Source organism: Theropithecus gelada, chromosome 1 (genome assembly GCF_003255815.1).
Source record: "Theropithecus gelada isolate Dixy chromosome 1, Tgel_1.0, whole genome shotgun sequence".
Classification (NCBI taxonomy): Eukaryota; Metazoa; Chordata; class Mammalia; order Primates; family Cercopithecidae; genus Theropithecus; species Theropithecus gelada.
The window spans coordinates 7,977,279-7,989,640 of NC_037668.1; the positions used below are offsets into that span (position 1 = coordinate 7,977,279).

Consider the following 12,362-nt stretch of genomic DNA (forward strand, 5'->3'; position numbering starts at 1 on the left):
AAGTTTGGTCCTCAATGTTGGAGTTGAGGCGTAATGGGAGGTCTTGGGGTCATGGAGGTGAACGCCTTATGAATAGATTAATGTCCTCCATGGATGGGGCAGTGACTGAGTGAGTTCTCACTCTATTAGTTCCTGCTAGAGTTCCCTGAGAGCTGGTTGTTAAAAACAGCCTTGCATCTTCTCTCTCTCTCTCTCTCTCTCTGTCTGTCTCTCTGTCTCTCTTGCTTGCTCTGGTGCTGTGTGATATCTGCACATACCAGCTCCTCTTCACCTTCTGCCATGAGCAGAAGCAGCCTGTGGCCCTAGCCAGATACAGACACCCAATCTTCAATTTTCAGACATCAGAATTGTGAGCCAAATAAACCTTTTATTCTTTATAAATGACCTAGCCTCAGGTATTCTTTCATAGCAACACAAATGTACTAAAAGAAGAGGTGTCAGACAATATGCAATAGGTCAGCCAAGTACTATGTAGAAAAAGCATAGAGGAGGGTAGAGGAGGTAAAATGAATGCATGGAAAGTGTGATTTACATAGGCTGTCAGGGAGATAACTTCTTTGATAAGGTGACATTTAAACATAGACCTAAAGGAAGTGAGTTCTTATCATCAATAAAAGAGGAACATTTCCCTAGACACTGTGCCCATTCCATCTGCATCTTTGTAAGTGCTATGATTTGGATGTGGTTTGTCCCCATCAAAACTCATGTTGAAATTTTATTCCCAATATGGTAGTGTTCAGCGGTAGGGTCTAGTGAGAGGTGTTTGGGTTATGTGGGTGGGCCCCTCATGAATAGATTAACACCCTCATTCAAGGGTAAGTGAGTTTTAATGAGAACAAATTACTTTCTGAGGGAACAGGTTGTTTAAAAGGGTCTGGCTTCCTTGGTTTCTCTGCCATCCTTTCTCTCTCATAACATGATTCCTTTCTCATAACATCTATTGCTTTCTGCTTTCTGCCATAAGTTGAAGCAGCATAAGGCTTTCACCAGATGCAGCTGTCAATCTTGAACTTTCCAGCCCCTAGAATCATGAGCCAAGTAAACCTCTTTTTATAGATGATCTAGCCTCAGGTATTCTGTTATAGCAACACTAAGCAGACTTAGACAGTAAGTAAGATGAATATTTCATGAATAAATGAAAGAGCGAATATTTCTATTTAGGTGTTCACCAGACTTAGTTTCATATTACAAAATACTCACCAGTTTTCTCTGAGAAACTTTCCCATGGTTTCCCATAAAACATCATAACATCTTAATATCCCACTTTCATCTACCTTCAGGGTTCTTAGATTTGCCATTTCTTTTGGGGAAAGGGCTAATGTGCCACAGCAACTAAATAGATGCATGTCTTCTCTTTCTGAAGGTCAACTCTGAACCCTGACCTAAGGATAGTTAGAAGGCCAACTTCTGAGTTGGTGTTAAAAAGCCAGGCAATTCAACTAGAAAGATCTCAAATAGGGTACGACTCCTCAAGTCCCAGATCATTTCCTTTTAAGGAGGTCCAAAGGATTAGTCACTGACTGTGTGAGTGATGGGTCAGTGGGAGAACCCTGGGAGGCCTGGCTGAGTCCCAAAGCAGATATGAATCCCTGCACCCCTAGAACCAACTTAACATCCCAGTGGCTCTCCAAATCAGAGCTATACTGACAGTTCCAGCACCATTCTGAAGAGTGAATAGTCCAAAGGTCAAACAGGTAACAACATGATTCTGGTCATCTGGAAAATTTTCCCAACCCAATAGATTGTCGCAGTGCTTTGCAAACTTTAACGTGCCTACAAAGCACACAGGGATCTCATTTAAGTGTTAAGTTTGATTCTGGGATGGGGCCTGAGATTCTTCATTTTTAACATGGTCCAAGTGATGCCATTTGCTACTGGTCTGGGGTCCGCCTTTTTATTCAGATGAGGTCTCACTATGTTGCTCAAGCTGGAGTGCAGTATCTACTCACAGGCACAATCATAACACACTGCAGACTCAAACTCCTGGCCTCAAGCAATCCTCTAGTTTCAGCCTCCCAAGTAGCTGGACTGCTCTCAACCTTGGGGTTCACATTTTAAGCATCAAGGTTCGAGCGGCCTTCAAACTTGGCTGCATCTTAACAGCACTCAGAGAGCTTTTAAAAATTGCAGCATCTGGACATCAGCCGTTACCCAATGACCAATTAAACCAGCACCTGTGGGGATGAGACCCACGAATCAGTATTTTTTAAAACTCCTTATGTGGTGCTAATGTGTGGCCAAAGTTGAGAACTACTACAATCAACTAAGAACACGTACAAAAGTTCAAGTGACTAGTGAAGGAAATTCACATTGATAAGCACCCGCTATACTTCAAGCACTCAATTAGTCATTCTATTAATACATAGATGAATTTCTTCAGTAGTAACTGACATAACAAAAATAATAATACCTGACCCTTTCACAGCTTCTTTTTTTTTTTTTTTTTGAGATGGAGTCTCGCTCTGCCGCCCAGGCTGGAGTGCAGTGGCCAGACCTCAGCTCGCTGCAAGCTCCGCCTCCCGGGTTTATGCCATTCTCCTGCCTCAGCCTCCCTAGTAGCTGGGACTACAGGTGCCAGCCACCACGCCCGGCTAGTTTTTTGTATTTTTTTTAGTAGAGATGGGGTTTCACCATGTTAGCCAGGATGGTCTCGATCTCCTGACTTCGTGATCCGCCCGTCTCGGCCTCCCAAAGTGTTGGGATTACAGGCTTGAGCCACCACACCCGGCCCGCAGCTTCTTATAATTTTATAAGAAATTCTTATTCACCTGTTTCCATTTAATTCTCCTAATTCATGGAGGTAGGAACTAATGGTTGATTTTATAGATGATTTTACATATAGATTTCACAGATCAGTGTAATGAAGTGAATCTGTGTGACTTGCTCAGTATAATGAGTAAATGGAAGAGAAGTTCAGGTGTTCTGCTTTCAGTTTTCCCAAGCATTGATACTTCATCTGAGATTGGACATAGAGAAATGGTGGTATACCAGCCTGGCCAACATGGTGAAACCCTGTCTCTACTAAAAATATAAAAATTAGCTGGGTGTGGTCGTGGGCACCTGTAATCCCAACAACTTAGAAGGCTGAGGCAGAATAATCGCTTGAATCCTGAAGGTGGAGGTTGCAGTAAGCTTAGATCGTACTACTGCACTCCAGCCTGTGGGGGGTGAAGGGGAAGAAGAAGAAGAAGAAGGGGAGGAAGGAAGAAGAAGAAGAAGAAGAAGAAGAAGAAGAAGAAGAAGAAGAAGAAGAAGGAGAAGGAGAAGGAGAAGGAGAAGGAGAAGGAGAAGGAGAAGGAGAAGGAGAAGGAGAAGGAGAAGGAGAAGGAGAAGGAGAAGGAGAAGGAGAGGGAGAGGGAGAGGGAGAGGGAGAGGGAGAGGGAGAGGGAGAGGGAGAGGGAGAGGGAGAGGGAGAGGGAGAGGGAGGAGGAGGAGGAGGAGGAGGAGGAGGAGGAGGAGGAGGAGAAGAAGAAGAAGAAGAAGAAGAAGAAGAAGAAGAAGAAGAAGAAGAAGAAGAAGAAGAAGAAGAGGGAGGAGGAGGAGGAAGAGGAGGAGGAGGAGGAGGAGGAGGGGAGGTGTTTATAAAGTGCACATGAGTCTTGTCAATGATGATGCTGGGCACATTGCAAAGCCTGAAGAGGCTGCAGTCACTCTCAGCTAAAGTTTACTTTTTATTGATATACAGATAGTTTAGGAGACTGAGGCCTGAAGGAAGAAGGAAGCTCAGTCTGGTAGGGGCTCTGGCAGACTGATAGCAGCAGCATCAAGAGATCCGCTAAACAGCTGCAAAACTCAGACGCCTACATCACACAGGATTATGATTCTTGATCCTGTCATAGACAATGAAACCAGCATCCTTCTCCCCTACAGGGCCTAATAGATAATTTGTGTGAGTTATCATCTAAAAATTATTGGAAAGTAACCTACGTTTCAGCACTAGAAATTGGTTTGCATTTTTAGGTAGTGGTCCTGCCATTTAATACCCAAGATAGCTTAGGAGAGATCCCCTGGACAGGCACTGTGTGGATGGCAGCAGAGCATCCCAACAGACTCTATTGGTGAGCTAAAGTGAGACCTTCTTAAGCAGGAAAAGCAGAAGAACCCCACCGAGGGTACACAGGGGAGCAGCCTTAGACCTTGAACTCTAGTTGCAGCCTGTTGAAAAACTACAAGACCAGCAGGTTGACCTAGTTCAAGTTCCAAGAAGACGTGGCCATTTTTGTGCCAAGACTCCAGGTTTTCTGCCTGCTCAAGGGACCTATTTCACCCTAAATGAATGAACCAAGCTTTACTGTTCACAATCTGGAAAGTGTTGCTTGTTCTTTATCCATACATTCACTGATACATTCATTTACTCATGCAAAGATTATTGAGTGTCTGTTAATAGCAACAAAAATTTGATAAATGAATGAATATTTCTATTCAGGGATTTACAATGCTTGTTTTCATGTTCTGAAACAGTCTCTAGCTGCCTGAAAAAATTCCCCCATAGCTTTCCTTAATCCAGTAAATGCATATTGGCTACAGGTTAGTCTACTTAGTTGCTATTCCCCCCTCTCCACCCTGCCACCCAAAACACAGATACATGACTAACAGCATCAATTTTAACTATGAAACATGTGAATACAAAATGAAAAGTGCCCAGAAGTCCTAGAACTGAGCTCTGAGGTCTTTGCATGTCTCTTTCCTCCTTTCCTTCTGTAGACGATTTAAGTGGCCATAAAATTGTTTCTACGTAAGTGTGAAGCTCACCAGGAAAAAGCTTTCGTTCTTTTCTTGTCTTCTTTTTCAGGTTGGAATGCCAGACACCTAGCAGTGAAGTGGTGTAGAGGAAAAGATAAAGGTCTTGGAGTTAGGGATAAGATCTGTGTTAAGGCAGAAGGGGAAGAAGAAGGAATCGATTCCTCATCCCAGGCTGGGTGCTGTGCAGAACGGAAATGCCACGTGTGGAGGGCTCAGGAATTCACAATGTGGAGGCCATGTTGCTCATGCCTGGCCAGCTGGGGCTCCACCTGTCATGTTGTCATGTGACCAGTGCATTCATTTAGTTGTGTTTTTGAGTTACAAGCAGTTTCTTGATCCTTGCCCAATGTGAACTTGGCTCAGTTTGCTTTGCTTTGCTTTGCTTTGCTTTTTGCTTCCCCTATTACCAAGTTTGATTTTCATTCAGGTTGTTCTCATGAGGCTTCTAATCTAGAGGGAAAAATCCAACCCATGTCTCCATGGGGGGAAAGGGTAAGGTAGAAAGGATTAGAAGGAAACTGGAAGCACCTCTCGAAGTAGGTGAGACTGAACCATGTCTGAAAATGGGGCAAAGCCTAATTTAATAAATGATATTGATGAGGTGGTTGAACATAGCCGACACAGGCTCAGCAAAGCCTTGAGAGCAGAGGGAATGCCAAACAGGGGTACATTGAGAGCGGCCTGTGACCACCGGCAAGTCACTCCTCCTCTCCAGCCCCAGAGAGGAGGAGTGAATGAGCAGTAAGAGGAGGAGTGAATCAAACTGGCTGGGAATAAGCAAGATGGCAATGCATTTCCAGTCCCCAGCTCCCAAGGCCTGGTTTCCTCAGTTTGTAAACTGATGGGGTTGGTTGTACTGTGTTTAGAATCCTGACAAAATAGTGAGTGTGGGCTGAAAGAAGCCAGCATTTGTTAAGTATCTTCTGTGTGCCAGAGCTATGCTCTTGCTGGGCAGCGTCATTCAATCCTCACAACAGCACTGTCATCTCCACCTTGCAAATAAGGAAGCCAGGTCTATCTGATCTGGAAGCCCATGTTAGAGCATGCCATCTCTCAAGCACTTCAACCTCAGGGAAATGGTGATGCTGAAGGACTTTTCTCTGGCAATATTTATAGGACACGATAGGAGCAGCGGCTTGCACAGCAGTTTCAAGAAAAAAGAGGAAGCAGGAAACAAAGCCACAAGGAGAAACTGAATTCCCTGACCATCTCCTCTGTCTCTGAGTCCTGTAATGCTAGTGGAAGTTGGCCACTGTGGTGTGACTAAATTAACTATCTTGGCGGAAGCTGCAAGAGACAGCATGCAAAATTGCAACTCCTTTTATAATTTGTGTTGACATCCCAGTAGAAAAATGAGAAAAGGCATAGAAAAATAATTTATGGAAGAAAAAAATATATAAATGGCAAAACAATTTTATGGAAAACTTTAGCCAGAAATCAAAAAGAAGTGTTCATTAAACCAATAATGAAAAAATAAAGATTTTTAAAACTCTAAAAATTATGTCAGGATCCAAATATATGGTAATTATTTTTAAAATATGTATGATGATACAGTGGAATACTATGCTGGTATTAACATTACTGTTTAATAATATAGAAATACAATATATGGATGTGAAGAAAAGCTGGAAACAAAACTGTATAAATGGTAGAATACCGAATTGAAAAATGTGTACTTATGTACAGAAAAAAAAACTGGAAAGAAATCTACCAAAACATTATCCATGTTTACTTTGGTGTGATTACTTTTATTGCCTTTTAGTTCTTTTTCACATACTCTGAAATCTAAAGGAGTATATGCTACTTTGTTGATGAAGAAAGCCAAGCAGGAATCAGAACTACCAGCTGTTTAAGTCAGGGTTACAGCTATGAAATGAGGGGTTCAGAGCAACCTAGATGACTTCCACAGTTCTTTTGAGCTCTAACATTCATTCACTCATTCAACAAGCATGTGTAGAACATCTGCATGGAACTATGGATCATACATTGACCCTTGGGCCCTCCAGAACTGGACTCTGGCCAGACTGGAAAGCAAAGTTTGAGTTTTCTGCCTCCTGGTGTCATATAACTTGCCTATTTCTTGCTAAGTTGTATAGACCTTATCTTCTCCCCCTTCTCCTCTTCCCCTTGTCAAGTCCTGTTCTCACGACAAATTCAGACTCAGGGGATGTAAGTGATTGGCAACATCTCAAAGGTCTACCTCTCCCAGAGGACCTTGACTAAGTCAGGACAAAAATCTTACCCTAAAGAAATGAGGCCCTCTTGGCCAAATTTTAGGAAAAAGCTAGCAGGTGGAAAAATACTTGAGAGCCATCAGAATATGTGCTGTTTTACCAGTAATTCCTACTCATTTCACAAACCAGTTCTGGCTCTTCCTCTTTCCTCTACTCTCCCCGAGAAACTTACAAGTTGCTCTATTGTTACAGCAACCTCCCTGCACCGTAGCTCTTAGTTCGCGTGTTTTCTTCCATGTTCAGCTGTGAGCCACTTGAGGGTCTCATGTTCCCTGTATCCACAGCATCTATCCCAGCACCCCAACATAAAGTAGGTGGCACATGCATGACTAATTGAATGGCATTTCAAGTGCCCCTCATCAGGCAGTGACCTCCTGGCTCTGTGGATGAAGCTGTTTCTGGCTCTTTTCATTGACATCCCTTAGAGATGCAGACAAAATATACGTGACTGGCCATAGCGCCCTTGGAGTTTCTTACAATGGGGTGGCCCTAGTGTGAGGAGCTATGAGCTTCTAATTCCTAGAAATTCCCAGCTGTTTCAGCCTAGGGATGGCAACTCCTCACTGGAGAGTGAAATCCACTTAATAGGTTGAGATCGATTTTTAAAGTGAAATAGAAGAGAACGGGATAAAAATAGAAAAAAATTTTTTTAATTCCCCAGGTAATAATAATAAGTATAGTTTCATGAAATTTTTGTTTCTGGGGGGTGTGTGTGTGTGTGTGTATGTGTGTGTGTGTGTGTGTACTGGGTCATAGTCGGTTATGATAAAAAGCGTCAGAAAGCCGCCTCCCCTCCAGCTATTTGCCCATGGCTGACACCACACTGCCTGATGGATGGACACTGGGAACTACCTCCTCTTTTCCCCCTACCCCCTAACAGCCACAGCCCTGGAAGCTGGCAGACTATTTTTCTTAGAGCAAGTGTGGGGTCTAGAGGATTAAGAGGACAAAATAGTTATTTTGACCATGACAAAAGTTTAAAGACATGTTCACTCTTTCCACTCATGGACTTCTTGGAGCCATTTTTTCCCTTGATGCTGCACCTGACAAGTATCTCAACAAAGGCCTGCCCCTTCCTCACCTTCACTAATGGAGCCCAGGCCTCCGCCTCGGTTTGGACTTTTGCAAAAGCAGTGCCTCCAGGCCATGTACTTCTCGGCCATGCTGGTGGTACAGCTGGCATCATCAGACCCGGGCCCAGAGGCTGAGCAACTCTGTTTAAGGAAGACTCTTGAAACCGTCTTAAACAGTCTACCCAGAAGCCCCTTGGGCATTTTCGCACTGATTTCAGGAGAGGCGCAGTATAAGTATCACGTACTGCCTTCATCTGCAGTAGCTGTGTGACCTTGGACAACTTAGCCTCTCTGCTTCAGTTTCCCCATCTATAAAATGGAATTGGTAACTGTACCTACTTAATAGAATAAGGATTAAGCAAGCTAACACATACCAAGTGCTTAGGACAGTCCCTGTACTTAGTAAGCATTTAATAAACATTATTATTATTTAATCATTTCTTAAGCCTGCATGATAGTTATTATTTTTCTGTATTTATAGATAAGAAAGTGAGGCTCTGAGAAATCACGTAATTTGCCCTGCGTCCTATGCCTAGTAGAGACAAAGCCAGAACTTAAATCCGGATATCCTGACTTCAAGTTCTGTGTTCTTTTTCTCCTAATGATGCCTCACTCCAGCTTTAGCAGCCTAGGGGCATCAAATTAACTCCTGTCGTGAACTTTTCCTTATCGGTCTCTGCTGGGCTGGCACCCAACTGTGGAAAGGGCACTCTTGGATCAAAGGTGTCTGGAGGGATGGTAAGCCCAGGGGAAGTTCCTGTTCATGATTTTGCATAGTCTTTGGGGACATATATACTTGGGGGAGCTAGAGATAAATAGATAGATAGATAGATAGATAGATAGATAGATAGATAGATAGATAGATAGATAGATAGATAGATAGATAGATAATAGATAGATAGATAGATAGATAGATAGATAGATAGATGATAGAAAGAGATTTCTTTTAAAAAAATTAGAATCAGAAATGAATGTCCTTGACTGTACAGGCCAACCAAAGGCAATCTTTTGGAGTTCTAAGCTAGCTGGACAGCAATGAGCACATAGGGGAGAATTCTTATGCCTTCTATTAAGTTTTCATAACAATGTCTCTTGATAACTGAGTATGGCAGTTTGAAATGGAGATACAATGTAAGTGTTGGTTTCATGGGCTAAGCAGCAGCTAAGTTCTATGTCCTGTTCTTTTCCAGCCTGTGATTTGCTCATTTCTATAGAATAAAGTCTCAATAACTATCCCTGCTTTCTCTTTTCTTGCAACCCACAGAGCGAACTGAACTTCCACATTCAGCACTCAAGGTTGGAAATATATTTTTGATGTATTTGGGATAGTTTTGCTGGATTTTATGACAGTCAATGTTTCAATTGGAAAAAATTCAAATCCACATGGGTTTTATACGATAATTCTGTTAATCAAACTGTTTCATCAACCTGAGTTCTCTGATTGCACTGGTTAATAAATTGTAATTCTCAAATATCCTTTTCACAGGTTTGCGCCTGGGCTAGGCATGGGGACTGATGAGGCATCTTGGTGCCCACTAGCATTCTTGGCACCCTCAGGCACTCTTAAAGTATAAGCCATCTTAAGCTGTCCAGGAGGAGCTGCAGGAATAGTTTCTGGGGCACTCGCAAAGGATTAGAAAATGGGCCCCAGTGCCAGGTTACAAACAGGCAGGCCATGTAATGCGGATAAAATAAGAACTGACTTCAGCTCTGCCCTAAAGTCACACCAACAACTTTCTGAGGAAAAAAAAAAATCACATAAATGAATATGCCGCTCAGAAAATCTGCACACAACTACATTCTGTAATGCTGACTGACAGCAAATCACGAGAGAGGAAAGTCATTTAGTGATATTCTCCATCTGACCCCCAGAGAGAGGCAAGGTCAAGTAACTCTGGTCTCTCCAGGATCACAGGGAGATTTGAGGGAGCAGAGTGGGCACACTGAGTGAAATCCACAAGTAGTCCCTGGATTTCATTTCAGCCAACCGTTTTAACAACAGTTTCTGCATTCTATCTGGGAAACAGTGACTGGGACAAGGGCCCTTGAAAAGTCAAGGGGGCCATAGAGACTTTACATCAGACCCATCATAGTGTAGCACGTTTGGTCCTCTTCATTTGAAGAGTTAGGACCCACCCCTCATTGTTCACACACCCCAGCTGTGCAACAAGGGCATCTGATTCACGTGAGGCCAAAATAAAGCAGACCTCAGTATATATTCTCTGCATCCTCGTTCCCATATCCCAACCCCTGGCCAAAGGCATTCCCTCAGCACCTCACTGAGGCAGCGCGGACAGCACGCCCTTTGATTACTTACCTCAAGCACGATTTCTTTCAGTTGGAACTGTTTTTGCGCGACCTTATCTGAAGACACCGGCTCGTGGTAGTAGAGGCAGAGCAAGTCATATTTCTTTAAAACCTGCTTGAAGTTCTTCTCGGAAAGACTTACCACTCTGTCCTTCCCATCATATGTGGGGAAATTAAGCCCCTCTTCTGCCCTGCAAGAGGACAGAAAATAAACCCCCACAATAAACAAGTGAGTTCTCTTCATTTGGAAAAATTTTTGTTTCTTGTTCCCAAATATGCCGTGTGCAGAAGAAAGGACAGAAGACTATTAGAGGCCTTGTTGAGCCAAGCAGGGAGCAGACAAGCTGATTTTGTCTCTCTTCTTTGCCCTTCCTGGGGCGGAAAAGTGACTCTTCACCTCCTTGGGTCCAGCCAGCTCTGGAATCGTGGGCTCAGGACAAAGAGCAGAGGCGCGCGCGCACACACACACACACACACACACGCACGCACGCACGCAGTAGAAAAACAGCCAAGCTAGGGAGGCTGGGAGGCCAAGCCCCAGATACCTTACATAGCTCTGCTCAGCCTCTGTCTCATTAGGAACTCCATTTTTAGGATGCACTTGTTTCAGGCTAAAAATAAATCATGCAATGAATAAAAAAGTTAGATACGACACTGTAGAGGGATTCGCTGATACAGTCTGTCCGAATGGCGAAGAGGGAAGAAGCAGGAGGAAAAAGACAAGAATGTGCACGCATGAAATAAGGAGGCTAGAAAGGTCAAAGAAGAGAAAGCAACTCGAGAGGGAGAGAGATAAGGGACTATGGTGCCAATAAGCAAATGGGGAGTTCAAACATACAGAATGACACTCATGCATTACTGAATTGTTCAATCACTCCAGGGAGGTAACTCAGCCTGTGGTTGCTCACCCTCTGTTCCTCACTGCAACATGAAACAAAACGGAGCCCCAAGGTAGACTTCCTCATGTTCTACTCCTGTTTTTTTCTGCCTTCCATCCTCTCTTCTTAAAAATCCTCTGCCAGCCACTGGGCGAGGGGTGCAGGGACACCCTGCTGAACCCAGCTGACGCCAGAAGAATCTGTCCTCATTAGAATAAAATGAAACAAGGGTCACAGCTCAAATCCCTACTCAGTCTTTTAACAGCTAATGAACTTTGGAGGGTCACTTGCCCTCTCTGATGATCAGTTCCCCTCTATGTAAAGTGGGGCTGATAATAACCATGAAGTTTAAAACACATAGATGAACAAGCATGGCACAAAATAGGTGCTCAAAAATGGTAGCTATTGTACTTACTTCTCACTGGAGCTGGGGGAACATTGGTTATATAATGGATATTTGTCTGTTTCTAATATGAATGGTTTGTGAACGCTTTCTTGTCCATTTTCTCCTTGAATCCAGTAGGCAACTGGGGCAGAAGTGATCAGGGCTCATCCCACCACTGAGCTAACAGCAACTTGTCTGAGTTTGCAGCGTTTCTAACTGCCAGAGCAAGAATTCCACCCTGCCTCAAAGCTGCTGCTCCTGGTTGTCTTGCCTCTGACTCTGGGTGATTCCCTTGCAAACACCCCTTTTCTTAAGTACCTTCTTGACCATCTCTTCCAGTCCAACCCTAGTCCAGTCATGTCTCTCCACCCTTCAAAGGCATCTAGGGCACTCATGATTCTGACCAAGTTTCTGTTCTCCTTCAGTTATACATCAGCTTTGAAAAGACAGAGTACTCTGTCACACACAGCTTTTGCAGGCGTTAGAAGGCGAAGAGAAGATCTGTGGCCTCTATGAGTAAGGCAAGGCTCCCCTGCAGTCAGAGGGCCTTACATTGAGAGTCAGGCTGATGAGGGGTTGTCTTGATGCTACACTTTCATGTGCAGGAAGTTGGGGCCTTGAAGAACCCATCACTAAAACCCTTGACGGCCTTCCATTCTTTCTAATGGTGTAGTCTCTAAGTTTTCAAAAGATGGAGCCAAGAATATCCATGCTAAGGTGCACTTAGCTTTCCAAGTCAGTG

General features: G+C 43.6%; 1 protein-coding gene across 2 annotated transcripts in view; it reads right to left on the reverse strand.

The window, feature by feature from the left end:
• The window catches only part of CASQ2 (calsequestrin 2), a 70,203-nt gene extending 59,322 nt beyond the window's left edge, over positions 1-10,881 (reverse strand). For both annotated transcript variants that reach the window (XM_025389477.1, XM_025389476.1), the window contains exon 1: positions 10,368-10,881. In XM_025389477.1, the coding sequence (XP_025245262.1) occupies positions 10,368-10,601 (234 nt within the window). In that variant the 5' untranslated portion in view covers positions 10,602-10,881. The remainder of the gene's footprint in view (positions 1-10,367) is intronic.
• Between the last annotated feature and the right edge of the window lie 1,481 nt (positions 10,882-12,362).